The sequence below is a fragment of the Lepidochelys kempii genome, chromosome 7 (assembly GCF_965140285.1).
Source record: "Lepidochelys kempii isolate rLepKem1 chromosome 7, rLepKem1.hap1, whole genome shotgun sequence".
In the NCBI taxonomy this organism is placed as follows: domain Eukaryota; kingdom Metazoa; phylum Chordata; order Testudines; family Cheloniidae; genus Lepidochelys; species Lepidochelys kempii.
Genome location: NC_136386.1, coordinates 51069892 through 51085935, shown reverse-complemented (window position 1 = coordinate 51085935; position 16044 = coordinate 51069892). Strand labels below are relative to the sequence as shown.

The 16044-nt window shown below is 57.7% G+C and overlaps 1 protein-coding gene across 6 annotated transcripts in view; it reads right to left on the bottom strand.

Moving 5' to 3' along the window:
* Nucleotides 1–16044, bottom strand: part of UBA7 (ubiquitin like modifier activating enzyme 7) — a 45547-nt gene that overhangs the window by 18757 nt on the left and 10746 nt on the right. For 4 of the 6 annotated variants that reach the window (XM_073352654.1, XM_073352657.1, XM_073352658.1 and 1 more), the window contains 7 exons: nt 7063–7197; nt 6675–6833; nt 3724–3831; nt 2973–3053; nt 2707–2862; nt 1420–1585; nt 768–964 (listed from right to left, as the gene is read on the bottom strand). In XM_073352654.1, the coding sequence (XP_073208755.1) occupies nt 768–964; nt 1420–1585; nt 2707–2862; nt 2973–3053; nt 3724–3831; nt 6675–6833; nt 7063–7197 (1002 nt within the window). The remainder of the gene's footprint in view (nt 1–767; nt 965–1419; nt 1586–2706; nt 2863–2972; nt 3054–3723; nt 3832–6674; nt 6834–7062; nt 7198–16044) is intronic. The other 2 variants (XM_073352655.1, XM_073352659.1) reach the window with 2 other exon arrangements.

The following is a 16044-nucleotide window of genomic DNA, read 5'->3' as shown; positions in this document are numbered from 1 at the left end:
GGCACGGCCCATGCTGAGGGCCATATGCTCTGGCTGCTGGGCCCTCAGAGCCCCAGCTGTGGGACGGGAGCAGGGGCAGGTGGCCAGGGCAGGGGTTTCTAGCAGGGGGCCAGGCGACAGCCCCTGCAGCCCCCCAGGCCTAGTGCCAGGCCCCGAGACAGGGAGCTGGGCAGGGCCTGGGTCGTGCACGGTGTGTGCGGGGGCTGCGAGTCCAAGGGGCTGTGTCGGCGTGGGGCAGCATGTGGGTAGGAGGGGCAATGTGAGGGCTGGGAAGCAGGAAGGTCTGGCCAGCAGACCCCTGACAGCCCCTTCCTCTGCCAAATAAGCAGGCCAGAGGCCCAGCAAGGGGCTGGGAACGACAGTGCCCGGAGAGCCACCTTGCAGGTCAGAGTGCTCCCCTGTCCCCCAGCCTGGCCCCAGGCACAGTCACCCCTGCCCTCGCTGGGCCCTGGATGGCCTGGGCCTGCATCGGAGCCCCTAGCCTGGCCACTGGCTCCTGGACTTCGCAATAGGGCGGGAATCTGCTGGGCAGCTGGGGTCGGGGAAGGCACTGGCTGGGGTCAGGGCACAGATTGGAGGGGGTTCAGGTCTGGGGCAGGGAGGAAGGGCTGGGCCTAACCTCAGGATGCAGGGAGGGGCCAGGCCCAGGCCAGGGTTGGGGAGAGCCCAATCTCTGGACAGGAGTGGGCCAGGCTGGGAATGGGGAGGGGCCAGGAAGAGGCTCGGGGTGGAGAGAGCCCAGGTTCCAGACGCGGAGGGATGGCCACCTGTAGGGTGTGTTCGATGGTGCTGGGGAAGTGGCGCAGGGTGCACAGGGGCACGGCCGACTCCGTGAGGTCCACGGAGCTCCCGAACGGCTGTGTCAGATAGGGCACGATGACCTGCACGTGGCCCTTGGTGCCCTCAGTGCCCGAGTCCAGCAGGGGCTTGAGGTAGCGGATGCAGCGGCCGTCCACATAGGCCCCTATGGGAAAAGAGTGGCCGATCAGGGAGATGTTCCACTTCTGCCCCTCCCCCTGTCCAGGTAGCCTCTGGAGCAGCTAGAGAGCAGGGCCCTGGGGTGCATCCTGCTAGCCCCCCGGGAGGTACTGCCTTCTGGATGAGATCTCAGGAAGCTCCGCCCAGCAGAGATCCCCAGGAGATGCCCCAGCCAAGGGAGGCAGAGCAGAGACTGAGCCAAGGCTAGAGAAGGAAGCAGCAGCCTCTTCTCAGTGCCTGTCCCAGGCCAGTCTCTGCACCACGCGGGGCGTGTGGCGATGTGGGTGGGTGTGGCAGAGGTGTGGGAATGTGGCAGTGGGCGTGGGGACACAGGCATGTGGCATGGCGGGGTGTGGGGCAAGGGCAGTGGCAGTATGTGGCGGGGGGCTTGGCCCCGGGTGCTCAGGGCCAGGCTGCCTGTGGCAGTGTCCGGGCACTCACGGGCCTGCATGCTGTCCAGAGCATTGGCCACGCCATCCAGGGCCGTGAAGAAGTCGTCCCCGTAGAGTGTCTCCGTGTCGGGCCCCACATGGTGCGGCTGGGCTGTCACCCTGGTCATGGGGTTCATGCGCCGTACAGCTGCCGCCGCCGTCTCTGATTTCAGCTTCTGCAAGGGCCATGGGAGCCATGAGCAGAGGGGAGACCAGGAAGCCTCACCCCCAACAGTGCTGCACCTCCCAGGGAGACCCCAGCCCAGGTGCTGGGCCAGGCTGGGCTGCTCCCTTGTTCTTTGCCAGCTCCACAGACCCCTTCTGGGCCCAGAGCCAGTGGCAGTGAGGATAACAGACCAGGCTGTGGAAAGTCAGTGCCCCTGGCTGGTGCTCGACCCCTCACCAGGGCCCCCTTGGGCCCAGGCAGGGGGCAAAGGGCAAGAGTCAGAGCCAGGCAGGAGGCTGCACTCCCTCTCCCCTTCCCTCAGACCCACCCATCCTCATCCCTCACGCAGAACCGCCCAGTAGGGGCTTAGGGTCAGGAGTGCAGAGCGCTGGCAGAGCTGTGGGGAGCCCAGGGCTGGGGCAGCAGGGGGCTGAAGATCAGGAGTGTGGGGCACCAGCAGAGAGGTGGGAGCCCAGGGCTGGGGCAGCAGGGGGCTGCTGGTCGGAAGTGAGGGGCACTGGCAGAGCTGGGGGGAGCCCAGGGCTGGGGTAGCAGGGGCTCCGGGTCAGGAGTGAGGGGTGTCAAGGGCTAGGGTTGCCAACCATCCCGGTTTCAAAGGGAGTCTCCTGGAATCGGGCTCAGTCTCCTGGAGGCTACTGAAGCCAAACTGGGAGATTTTAAGTGCTAAAAATCTGGCACCACAGCAGGGCCAAGGCAGGCTCCCTGCCTGCCCTGGCTCCGCACCGTTCCCGGAAGTGGTCGGCATGTCCCTGGGGTGGGGGCAGGGGGTCTTCATGCACTGCCCCTGCCGCAAGAGCTGACTCTGCAGCTCCCGCTGGCTGGAGTTTGCACCCCGCATCCCTTCCTGCCCAGGCTCACCCCAGAGCCCCCTCCCACACTCCGAACCCCTCAGCCCCAGCCCAGAGCCCACACACCCCCTTGCACCCCACCCCCCTGTCCCAGCCTGGTGAACATGTGTGAGGGTGGGGGACAGCGAGCAACATGTAGTGAGTGGCCCGGGACTTCGGAGAAGGGGCGGGGCGGGGCTTCAGGGAAAGGGGCGGGGCAGGGCTTTTGGATTTGTGTGATTAGACCATAGTCAAGGCCTTGCCCGGCCCTCGCCCCACTCACACCCACATCCCGCGGGCGGAAGAGCAGCTGCCGGCTGAGGTTGGAGCGCTCGATGGTGTCCATGTCCGTCACGGTGATGCTCCCGCCCTTGCCAGCCGCCAGCCCAATCATTGCAAAGTTCTTCAGCAGCTCACAGCCAATAGCTCCGGCTCCCACCTAGGGGGAGGAGGTGGGGTCAGCATGGTCCTGCCCTGAGCGCCCTGCCTCACCCACTCTGCCCCCTAGCCCTCTGCCCCACCTCCTGGCCCCTCTCCCAACCTGCTCACCACAAAGTACTTCTGCCGGCCCAGCCTCTCCTGGAAGTCAGCCCCGAACACAGCGATCTGCCCATCATAGCGGCTGCCACGCTGTTAGAGCAGAGGGACAGATTGACATCAGCTCCCTCAGAGCACCCCTCTCCCAACCAGCTTCCCACACAGTGCCCCTCCCCCAGCGGGCTCCCCACACTGACCCCATTCACCAGGGCCCACCCTGCTCCTCCCCCAGTCGGCTCCACTCATAGGGTTGCCAACTTTCTGATTGCAGAAAACCAAATACCCTTGCCCTGCCCTGAGGCCCCACCTCTGCCCTGTAACTTCTCTGAGGCCCTGCCCTCACTCACTCCATCCCCCACTCACTCCATCACTCGCTGTCCCCCACCCTTGCTCACTTGCTCATTTTCCCCAGGCTGGGGAAGGGGGTTGTGGTGCAGGAGGGGGTTAGGGCTCCATCTGTGGGTGTGGGCTCTGAGGTGGGGCCAAGGATGAGGGGTTTGGGGTGCAGGAGGGGGCTCCAGGCTGTGGCCGAGGGATTTGGAGTGTGGGGGGAGGCTCAGGTGCAGAGGGTTGGGGTGTGGGAGGGGGGTGCCAACTGGACTTTTAGTGACCCGCTAGGGTCCCTTTTCGACTGGGCGTTCCAGTCAAAAACTGGACACCTAGGAACCCTATCCCTGCACAGGGCTGGGTGAGGGGCCCGGCCCCAGAGCCAGTGGCTCTCAGGCTGTGTCCATCAGTGGGCGGCAGTGGGCACGGCACTCACCGGGGCACAGGACTCCTCCGTCAGCAGCGTAGTGCCCTGCTTGGGCAGGCACTCCAGTGCATCGAAGTAAAGCCATTGCTCCAGCGGCAAGAACTTCCCCGAGGCAGCCTGGGCACAGCGAGACAGGCAACATCAGTTCTCCTGGGACCCCAAGTGCCTGGCCAGTGCCCGCCTGTAGCGCAGGGCTAGCTGCGCTGGGTAGCAGAGCAGCTAGCAGCACCATGGGCTGGCTGCCACAGGAGGACCCAGCACACTGTGCCAGGCCCAGCGGTGTCAACAGGTGTCTAGCAGAGCAGAGCTGCCTGGCATGGGAACAGGCACCTGGGCACCCCCAGACCTTCCTATCCCATCCTGCTGTGAGGGACTGCACCCCCAGACCCCTGACCCCACTGCAATGGCACTGCGGCGGGTAATGCCACCTGCTGGCCATTTGTGCAGATGTAGCTCAGAGACAACAGGATCAGGATCCTGGGTCCCACCCAGGCCTGCCACTGGCTCCCTGTGAGCACGCAGGCCAGTCCCCAAGATAAGGGAGTCAGGGACCCTGCCCAGCCGCAGTACTACACACACGTGAGCCCTGCTTGTCACATCCCAGCAACCTACTTTGAAGCAACTAGCTCCTTTTCACTAGGGCACCTGCACTGGGACAGCCAGAGGCTACGGGTTAGGAGTGAGGGGTACTAGCAGAGCTGGGGGGAACCAAGGGCTGGACTAGCAGGGGCTGCGAGTTGGGAGTGAGGGGCACCGGTAAAGCTGGGGAGGAGCCCAGGGCTGGGCGAGCAGGAGGCTGTGGGGCGGGACTGAGGGGCACCAGCAGACCGGGAGGCCCAGGGCTGGGCTAGCAGGGGCTGCAGATCGTGAGTGAGGGGCATTGGCAGAGCTGGGGGGAGCCCAGGGCTGGGCTAGCAGGGGGCTGCGGGTCAGCAGTGACGGGCACCAGCAGAGGTGGGCTGATCCCAGAACGGGGCTAGTAGGGGGTTGTGGGGCGGGAGTGTGACGAAGTGGGGATTTTCCCTCGTTATGTTGTACGTGAGTCTTACTGTTGAGCCTATGTCAGCTTTACTGTTTTGCAGGGACTCGCTGCAGGAAGCACACAGTGTGGAAGGGGAGGCTGAATGCTCCGAGGTCAGACACAGGAAGGTCGAAGTTGTGTAAGCTTCTTGCCCTGGAGACAGTACGCTCAGAGAGGAGGCATGCTCCCCTGGAGTCCTGACTGGCTTCGTATGGAGTAGTTCCAGAGCATTGCCCGGTGACTCCGTCAGGGAGTGAGGGGCATGGGCGGATCTGGGAGGAGCCCAGAGCTGGGCTAGCTGGGGGCTGTGGGTCAGGAGTCAGGGGCACTGGCAGAGCTGGGGGGAGCCCACAACTGTGCTAGCAGGGGCTGTGGGGCGGGAGTGAGAGGCACTGGTAGAGCTGAGGGGAGCCCAGTGCTGGGCTAGCAGGGGGCTGTCAGGCGGGAGTGAGGGGCGTTGCAGATGTAAGGGAACTGTTAGCCCCTTACTAAAACTGAGTGAGGTTTTTTGGTTGCTAGCTCCCAATACCAAAAGGAAGGGGAAGGGTCGATGGGAAATCAGGACCCTGAGACTGACAGTCCCCAGGGACAATGGGGAGAACCCATGCTCCGGGTTAGCCTGATTGACAGGGCGGGCAGGCTAATGAGGGAGTCAGGAGTGCAGAGGGTCCCATCCTCCAGGTGAACTGGGGATGCCTGAAACAGAGTGGGGCTGAGCTAAGGAGAGAGCTGGGGACCAGGCTGAGCTGGGAGCAGAGCCGCGCCAGCCAAAGCCAGAGGGGCCAGAGGAGCAGCCCAGGGGGCTGGAGGCAGAGCAGCAGCAGTGTTGGGGCTGAAGCTGGGGCTGTTCGGAGCAGCATGCAGGGAGAAGCTGGAGAGAGTGAAGGTGCGTGGGACCCTGGGCAGAAGACCCAGTGCAGGGAAGAGCTGGGAGGGGGATCATAACCCCAACAGGGGGCTGAGGCTGGGAAGAAGGGTCCTGCAACCTAGAGCCTGAGGGCGTGTGGCAACTGCCAGAGCAAGTGTCCAACCCACAGCATCCCTGCAACACAGCCAGGGCCTGGGCAGGAGCCCTGGGCCATATGAGGAACAGATTGTGAACTTCCCTTACTCTCCAGAGATGGCTGGTTGTGGTGGCCCCATGCCACAGAGCAGGGTGACAGGTTTTCCTTTCACCTTTCCTGTTTTTTCCTTATTTTTTAACTGATTGCTGTTTATTAAATTGTATTTGCTTTGAACTGTATATAATGATCAGTGGGTCAGGGAACCATCCAGTGCAGAGAGAGCACCTTGGAGTGGGGACACCCTAGCCCCTACCTGAAGTGACCACAACAAGGTTGGGGGTCGAGTCCCCCAGGAATCCTGGGCCCAGCTTTGTTGGGGTTATAAGGACTCTGCCACACATGAGAGTAGAAGGGGTGTTCTCAAGGTCAGGCAGGCCTCTGGGTAAAGGGAGTGGGAGGGAGGACCCATTCCACCGGGATAGTGTATAAGCCAGGAAAGTAGGATCAATCCCCCGCTTACACACAGCTGAGGGAGACCAGGACTGGGGTAGAAGGTGGCTGCCAGGGAGCCAGCTCCTCCCAGACATTAGTCCCAGCCTAACCCAGCCTCCTCCTGCCCCAGCTGCGCCCCCCATCCCCCAGGAGACCCACTCTAGGGCACCCCTTGAATTCGCCCACAAAGGTGGGCTGCAGCTTGACAGTTTGGCTTGGATTGGGGCGCCACCTGGTGGCTATGTCAGGAACCCAGTGATTCTGGTCCACACTGGCATATGATAGCACCCAAGGGCATCAGGCACAAGGTCTGAGTGGCTGGAAACCCCCCTCTCAACCCTCCCCCACTTCCCAGACACCTGCTGTGGCTCTGCCCCTCCCAAGCCAGCAGCCGGGCCTCAGGCTCGCCCTGTCCTCCACCTCCCCCCAACCTGGCCACGCACCTTCAGCACCTCCTGGGCAGCCAGGCCTCCAAGGAGGGCAGCCATGGGGCTCAGCTCCCCTGCGCTCACGTGGGCAAACGTCCGCACCAGCCCCTCATCTAGCAGTTCCTGGTGTGCGGTCAGGCCTCGTGCCAGCTCCAGCAGCCTCTCGGCATCCGCCTGCAGGGACGGGCACAGGTCAGGCGGGGGCGAGGCAGGACCCAGGCAGGGGCGGGGCACAGGCAGGGCACAGGTGCAAGTCGGGCCAGGGCTGGGGCAGGATGCAGGTGGGGGTGGGGCACAGGTGCAAGTTGGGCGCAGGCGGGGATGGGGTGCAGGTGGGGGCAGGATGCAGGCTGGGGGCACAAGGCTCGGAGGTGGCTGACCTCCAGGCAAGGACCCTCCTCACCTGGGCTCTGGGCCGGGGCAGCTGTCCCATCTCAGCAGCAAAGGCGTGCAGTGCCCGGAAGGCCAGGTGCAAGCTGCACCCTCGGTCATCCATGGCTTTGATCTTCGGCTTGGCCAAGGCTGCGCTCAGAGGCTCCTGCTGGCAGAGATCGGAGTCTGGAGTGGCGCTGCCCAGGGAGCTGGGTACAGACTGGGATGCACCCCCCACAGAGCAAGGCAGCTGGGCACAGGCAGGGCTAGGCTACTCTGCCCCATGACAGGCTCTTGGCATGGTGCTGCCAGGCTCTGAGAGCCATGCCAGGGCCGGGACACATGCACTGCAGCAGGACATGGTGCCAGGCCCACACATCCATGCCCCGAAGAGCTGCTGGGCTGAGACCTGGCACAGAATGGTCCCCCCACCTCCCTGAGGGACCCCGGGTGCACATACAGGATGGGCCCAGCCAGGGGCTGTGTTACAAATGACTACCGTTCGAGCTACTGATGGGGGGCCCGTCTGCTGCCTCTGCCCTCTGCCAGGTGTGCGGGTGTGACTGGGCAAGGCCAATATGGCGTCAGAGCGCAGGGCGAGCATCCGGCAGAACTGACAGGTCTCAGTCTGTCTGTTTGTCTCTTGCCATCGCAGATTTGATCCTGGCCCATATAACCACTGTTCACTGCTTCGGAGTCATGTGGTGCGCCAGGAAAGGCTGGGGAATGCTAGGCAGGAAACTGGCCTTGGTCTTTACATAGCCCCCCCACCCCGCCCTATCACTGCTACACAAACTGGTCGAGTTTTCAAATTTGCTCTTCCACCCTTGGGGCCCATGTGCGCCCGCTTGCTGCTGAGCCTGCTCCCCACTGTGCCCACCGAGCCCATTGCCCACTGAGCCTGCTGTGCCTGCTCCCCACTGCGCCCACTGAGCCTGCTGTGCCCACTCCCCGCTGCACCCACTGAGCCCACTGCCCACTGCGCCAGCTGCCCATTGAGCCTGCTGTGCCCACAGAGCCCACTCCCCACTGAGCCAGCTACCCACTGCACCTTCTGTGCCCACTCCCCACTGAGCCTGCTGCCCACTGAGCCCACTCCCCACTGTGTCTGCTGAGCCAGCTGCCCACTGAGCCTGCTGAGCCCACTCCCCACTGCGTCCACTGAGCCTGCTACGCCCGCTCCCTGCTATGCCCACTCCCTTCTGCACTCACTGAGCCCGCTGACACTGCTACGCCCGCTCCCTGCTATGCCCACTCCCTTCTGCACTCACTGAGCCCGCTGACACTGCTACGCCCGCTCCCTGCTATGCCCACTCCCTTCTGCACTCACTGAGCCCGCTGAGCCTGCTACGCCCGCTCCCTGCTACGCCCGCTCCCTGCTACGCCCGCTGAGCCTGCTGCCCACAGAGACTGCTGTGCCTGCTCCCTGCTACGCCCACTACCTGCTGAGCCCGCTGCCCAGCGTCTCCTCAGGCCTCATCCTCCCTAGAGTTCTACTGCAGAACAGCCCCCGCGCCTCAGTTCCCCATGTTAACACCACAGCAATCCCAGTTTCTAGCCATGGGGAACAGGGCTGATTCCCAGAGGGCCTGGGGCACTGTCCACTCAGTGTCCCAGCACCCAGCCTTGGGAACACCCCACAGTGCACAGAGCCTGAGTTGGGCACCTAGGCTCTCTGTGCCAAGAATGAGAAGGCTCAGAGTGGGATTTCCAAATGCTAGTAGGCTGGGTGGGGTCTTCCCCCCCAGGATGGGGCATGCTAAGTACCACCCCTCACAGAGTTCAGTGGCTAACTCCCCAGGGCAGGGAGACATTAGGCTCAGCCTGGTGATCCATGAATGGGGACTCCTCTGGAGTCAGGCGGCTCCATACACAGCAGTGGATGAGATCCACCTTGTAGCCCTGGGGTTAGTGCCCTATTCAAACCCTTCTGCTGGAGGGGGGTGGGGTGGGATCACCCCCACCCTGGGCCCGTGCTCTAGCTATTGGGCAAGAAGTTACAAGGTGGATGGTGCCCCATCTCCTCTCCTCCAGCCAGTGTCCGGTGGGGCCCTATCTAGCGTACAGCCTCTGAGCACACTGACCGGATCGGGCCCACATGCCCCATGAGCATTGCCCCCATCTGCCTGGTTAGCAAATTGTTTGGGTGTGTTAGTGGGACGCTGAAACCCAGACACTGGAACATGGCAGCAGTACGCCCATGCTGAGTGGAAGCGGGGGCACCACGGGAGCATTGACCTGACAACGTGGCGCTGACTGAGCTCAGGTGCCTACAGCATTTGGTGGGAGTTTGGGGAACTGCAGCAGAGCCTAAAATTGGAACATCAGCACCAAGCCCTTTGCGAATCCAGCCCTAAGTCTCCATAAAGAGGAACAAAGAGGTTGAGAGAATTATAAACCAGTCAGCCTCACGTTCGTTGCTCCTTGGAGCAAATGAACAAACCAGCCCGTTGTGAGCACACCCAGGATGATCAGGGCTAAGGCATCACCAGCAAGGATTGGTCAAGAACAAATCACGGCAAACCAGCCTTCCTGCTTCGTCGGGGTTCCTGGCCCAATGGACAAGAGGGGAGCAGTAGAACTGATGTATCTTGACTTTAGTAAGACTTTTGACCCAGTCCCTCATGACATTCTCATTAGCAAACTAGGAGAATGTGGTCTAGATCAGGGGTGGGAAAACTTTTTGACCCGAGGTCCACATCTGGTGGGGAAATTGCATGCAGGGCCAAGAATGTAGGGCTGGGGCAGGGGGTTGGGATGCAGGAGGGGTGCGGAAGGGGGCTCAAGGTGGGGGGTTAGAGTGCGGGGTGCAGGAGGGGTTCAGGGTGCAGACTCCGGCCCGGCGCCGCTTACCTTGAGCAGCTCCGGGGTGGCAGCGGCGCGCAGAGGGGCTAAGACAGGCTCCCTGCCTGCCCCGGGCCCCGTACTGCTCCTGGAAGCGGCCAGCGCCATGTCCCTGCGGCCCCTGGGGGAGGCAGGGCAGAGGGCTCCGCATGCTGCCCTCGCCTGCGAGCCGGATCCAAAGCCCTGGTGGGCCAGATGCGGCCTACGGGCCGTAGTTTGCCCACCCTTGGTCTAGATGAAACTACTATAATGTGGGTGCACAATTGGCTGAAAAGCCATTCTCAAAGAGTAGTTATACTGGGAGGGTGCATCTAGTGGGGTCCTGCAAGGGTCAGTCCTGCAGCTGGTACTATTCAATGTTTTCATTAATAACAGATAATGGAGTTGTGACGTTATTAATATGAACTTGGACCGTATAGATCATTGTTGCCACCACTGTTATATATTTGCAGCAAATATTGTACAAAGATTGTCATGTAAGGTGACTATGGAAAGGTCATAATTTGCTGGGGATAGTTATGCTATCTGAATGTGTGTATCATTTTTGTAGTTGAATTTATGAATATTGGCTATGTACTTGTATATCAATGTGTTTTGATTTTAAGTAGCCTCAGTGAAGCATTTAGTCAGCTTCTTGAGAAAGGACTGTTCCCAGTAAGTGCCCAATCAAGAAACACTTAACTGACAATGGACTTTGGGAGACGCCAATCCACTTCTGAGCTTTCCTGGGACCTTTCAAACTAACATGTAAACAATGGCGTTGGCCTGCAAACTGAGTCATGCAAGGACATGTGACTTGCCCATGTGACTCCAGACTCCATCTCCCTACTGTGATTTTCCTCAGTCAGAACAAAGGGGAGTCCTTCCATGGGAAGAGACTATAAAAGGAAGCTGCACCTCCTCCATCTTGTCTTTAATCCTGCTTCTGACCTTTGGAGGGACTTTGCTACAAACTGAAGCTCTGAACAAAGGACTGAATGACCCATCCCAGCTGTGGACGTACTCCAGAGACTTGATTTGAACCTGCAGCTTATTCCATCACTGCTACAAGCATGAACCAAGATCTTTGCCATTACAGTATGTAATTGATTCCATTTAACCAATTCTAGCTCTCATCTATATCTTTTTCCTTTTATGAATAAACCTTTTGATTTTAGATTCTAAAGGATTGGCAACAGTGTGATTTGTGGGTAAGATCTGATTTATATATTGACCTGGATCTGGGGTTTGGTCCTTTAGGATCGAGAGAACCTTTTTTCTTGTACTGGGGTATTGGTTTTCATAACTATTTGTCCCCATAATGAGTGGCACTGGTGGTGATACTGGAAAACTGGAGTGTCTAAGGGAATTGCTTGTATGACTTATGGTTAGCCAGTGGGGTAAAACCAAAGTCTTCTCTGTTTGGCTGGTTTGGTTTGCCTTGGTGTGCAAAAGAACCCCAGCCTTGGGCTGTAGCTGCCCTGCTCTAAGCAATTTGTCCTGAACTGGTACTTTCAGAAGTGTCCCATCAAGGGCAACATCATTACAGGAGTGGAGAGCGTGCTTATCAAAAGTGCAAATGACACTGAGCTGGGAGGGGTTCTAAATTCTTTGGAGGACAGGATTATAATTCAAAATGATCTGAACACACTGGAGTAATGGTCTGAAGTAAACAGGATTAAATTCAAAAAGGACAAATGGAAAGTACTCCATTTAGGAAGGAACAATCAGTTGCACATGTACAAAATGGGAAACGACTGCTGAGGAAGAAAAACTGCAGAAAGGAATCTGGGGGTCATAGTGGATCACAAGCTAAATATGACTCAACAGTGTCACACTGTTGCAAAAAAAGCAAACATCATTCTGGGATGTATTAGGAGTGCTGTAAGCAAGACACAAGAAATAATTCTTTTGATCTACTCCACGCTGACTAGGCCTCAGCTGGAGCACTGTGTCCAGTTCTGGGTGCCACATTTCAGGAAAGATGAGGACAAATTGGAGAAGGCCAGAGAAGAGCAACAAAAATGATTAAAGATCTAGAAAACATGACCTATGAGGGAAGATGGACAAAAATGGAGTTTTTTTTAGTCTGGAAAAGAAGACTGAGGGGGGACATGATAACAGTTTTCAAGTACATAAAAGGTTGTTACAAAGAGGAGGGAGAAAAACTGTTCTTCTTAGTCCGAGGGTAGGACAAGAAGCAATGGGTTTAAATTGCAGCAGGGGATGTTTAGGTTGGACATTTGGAAAAACTTCCTGTCAGGGTGTTTAAGCACTGGAATAAATTGCCCAGAGAGGTTGCGGAGTCTCCGTCACTGGAGACTTTTAAGAGCAGGTTGGACACACACCTGTCAGGGACGGTACAGGTAATATGTAGCAGGCAGCAGGACTAGATGACCTGAAAAGGTCCCTTCCAGACTGCATTTCCAGGAGTCTGAGTACTTGTGTGCACCCCACACAAGGCCTGGAGGAATAAAGCTGGCAAAGGAGCCAATCAGCTGCCCACGGAGAAGGAGCCAGGGAGCAGGGATTTCATTAGAGGAGGCTCTGCTGGGAAGGAGCAGGTTGGCCCATACAAGCAGGAAGTTGGCACCCGCGGGCGCTGCAGTCCCACCCTGGGAGGGGTGTTGGGGCTAGAGCAAGCAGCCTATTCTTGGGAGGAGGGTTTGGAGATGGTACAGCCAGGGGTAAAGGGTGGGGAGGGAAGAGAAACCAGATGCTGTAGGAAGAAGTCCAGGGAAGGAGCAAGGGCTGCAGGGAGCAGCCAGAGTTGCGAGGTATGGGGCCCCGAACTGGACCCTGGAGTAGCAGGTGGGCCGGGTTCCCCTGCCAGCCCCTGCAGATGTGGCATCAGAAGACTGCCTGAGGCTGTTTGTGTGGAAGGGCTTTGGGTAACCCCAGAAGGGGAACCCTGTAGGGAGCCAGCCGGAGGCGAAAGGGGCTGCAAGGTGAGCCAGGACAGGTGAAGACACTGCCAGAGGAGGGTGCGATGCCTGGCAGAGCTAATCCCCAAGAGGCCCTTGTGGAGGGGAAGCTGAAGGTGGCTGAAGGAGGGAGCCCAAGGAACCAGCTGGACTGGACCTATGAAGACAGGGGCTGCTGGGGAAGGCCACAGTCCCCGCTGGGCAGTGGGAGGAGGGCTTGAAGGCTACAGGGCCAGGTAGCCCACAGTCCCTCCCCGGGGGGGGTCAGCAAACCCCAGAGAGGCGCAGGGCCAGGTGGCAGGAGAGGGCTCAAAGGGAACAGGCCTTGGCGGCTGAGCAGAGGGGCACTGAGTCAGAATCCAGAACAGAGAGTAGGCCCGAGGCCCTGCCAACCACTGAGGAGTGGCACTGGGGCAGTGAAAGGGAGCCTGCCAGGGAGGGAGATTGGTGCCTGGAAGGGAAAAGGGCTATAGTGGCTTGGCCGGAGGCTGAGTCACCAAGAGGCAGCAGCAGCTTGGGGCGCCGCAGACCCGGCGACAGAGACAGAGGGAGGGAGGGCCTGTGACTGCGGGAAGAGGCTCCACCTGGCAAGCTATACCTCAGTGACCAGGGAGGGGCCAGTCCAGTGGAGCCCCCATCATGGGAACGAGACATTTTACCACGTTCAACATACTCACAGGCCTGATGATTAACAGTGGGTGGAGATGGACACCAACCTCCTAGGGCTGCCTGACTGACACTGGGCACTTCACCCCTGAACAAGAGCATCCACACAGGGGTTCGGGGCAGTGCATCCCCACGGCATGGCCTGGCTTCACACCTTTAGTGTCACACCTTAGAGACATACCCTCACTAAGACAAGCCTCAGTCAGTTCCTTTAGTTTCACAGGCTTTCCCTGGGATTCCATGGCATGCCCACAGCAGGCGCCACCCCTGCAGCTCCCATTGGCCACGGTTCCCGGTCAATGGGAGCTGTGGGGGCAGCGCTTGGGGTGGGGGCAGCGTGCGGAGCCCCCTGGCTTCTCCTACATGTAGGAGCCGGATGGGGGACATGCTGCTGCTTCTGGGAGCCACGCGGAGTGGTGCAAGCCCCCGACCCCACTCCCCAGCTGGAGCGCCGGAGTGGGGCAAGCCCCAGACCCTGCTGCCCGGTGGGAGCTTGAGGGCTAGATTAAGAAGTCTGGAGGGCTGGATGCGGCCCCCGGGCCGTAGTTTACCCACCCCGCATTAGCATCTCCCTGTGAAGACCCAGTGCTCTACATGCCCCACTAACAGCTGTGCAGGTGAAACCAGACAATCTCCACGGAATGAACTCGCACAGGAAAAAGACAAAGGGCAAAAACCTGCCGTCTGCCACCTGTGGGTGAACACTTCTCACACAGCGATCACTCCACGTCTGACCTCTCAGTCCTCAGCCACACAGGAAACCTGCACAACTCCTTCAAAAGATGAGCCTGGGAGCTGACGTTCATAACTTTGCTAGACACAAAAATTGTGGTCTTAATAAAGACACTGGATTTATAGCTTATTACAACAATCCCCTCTCCCTTTGTGTCCTGTGACTACAGGGGTGTTATTGGGCCACTCTACATTAAATGGTTCCTTACAATATGTGTCACTACTTATGCTAAAACTATCTGTTCAGTCTTATATGTAGCCAGGACACTCTCAGTAGGTTTCCAGAGCTGAAGAAGAGCTCTGTGTGGCTTGAAAGCTTGTCTCTCTCCCCAGCAGAAGTTGGTCCAATCAAAGCTATTCTCTCACCCACCTCATGTCTCTAATATGCTGGGACTGACACAGCCACTGCAAACATAGTGGAGAGACAGCATTTTAGTTTCTCCAAAAGGCAGCCAATACAAAGGAGTAACAGCATAATTCACCTTAAAAATCCTTGCTTTCGGCAGTAGAGCAGTAAAATTGTCAGAATGATACTGAAATGTATCATAACACAATATGTAGCATATATAAATAGCTATTAAATTACAATATGCAAGGAAAAGTATAAACAATTCAGCAGAAAAATCAACATTTAGGTATGCAGCAAAATGAAACAACAAGAGTAAAGTGCTAGTGTGCATGCCAGTGTCTGCAGGACGGGGGGACTACTTATAGAAATAAGGATTTTAATCAGTTTTCAGTGAGGACGGGAGAGGGAACATATGTTCCTGGAAGTCCAAAATGGAATTGGATGTTATAGGAATTTATGCCCATTTTTGGTCTATGGTGTCTTTGCAAGAGGGAACAGAGAAAGTACAAAGTTAGTGCAACCGAAAGACTCAGGAACAAAAAGGTAAAATACAAGCCCCCCAAACCGATGTATTTAGTTCGTTTAATTCCATGACTTTCAGGTGTAAAACTTGTGATTTTTGAACACTCGTGGCTGCCGATCGCATACCTCTCTCCAGTAACAATGGCAGTAGCAATTTGCCTTTTCAGAAGGGCTTCATACAAGATAGTGTAATGCCCTTTGGGACAAATTTTTAAAAGGTAGGTAGGCAGCCAGTGGGATTTTCAAAAGCACCAAGATGCTCTTACCCTTTAAAGATCTGGCCTGGGGTGAATATTTGGGAGCCAAGTGCTACACACCCGCAGAGATGTGAAGAAGCCCCAGGGGGTTGGCTAGAGAAGCAAAGGAACAGTTGACAAGGCAATCCCCATTGGTGGATCAAAGGAAAGGGAAGAGGTTTGACACCCAAGCAGGAAATCACCCAGCATTGATGTCCTGAGCCCAAAGAATTAACGTGTGGATTAAAACAAAGGAGAAAAGGATGAAATTTAAAATTAAAACCTAATGTCGCCATACAGACAGGAAGTGCTGTCCCAGAAACACCGTGAGCTGTAACTGCTGAAGGTTAACAGCTTGGCTTAACAGTGAAATCCTTGCTGATCTTAAACACAAAAAAGAAGCTTACAAGAAGTGGAAGACTGGACAAATGACCAGGGATGAGTATAAAAATATTGCTCGGGGATGCAGGAGTGATATCAGGAAGGCCAAATCACACCTGGAGTTGCAGCTAGCAAGAGATGTTAAGAGTAACAAGAAGGGTTTCTTCAGGTTTGTTAGCAACAAGAAGAAAGTCAAGGAAAGTGTGGGCCCCTTACTGAATGAGGGAGGCAACCTAGTGACAGAGGATGTGGAAAAAGCTAATGTACTCAATGCTTTTTTTGCCTCTGTCTTCACGAACAAGGTCAGCTCCCAGACTACTGCACTGGGCAGCACAGCATGGGGAGGAGGTGACCAGCCCTCTGTGGAGAAAGAAGTGGTT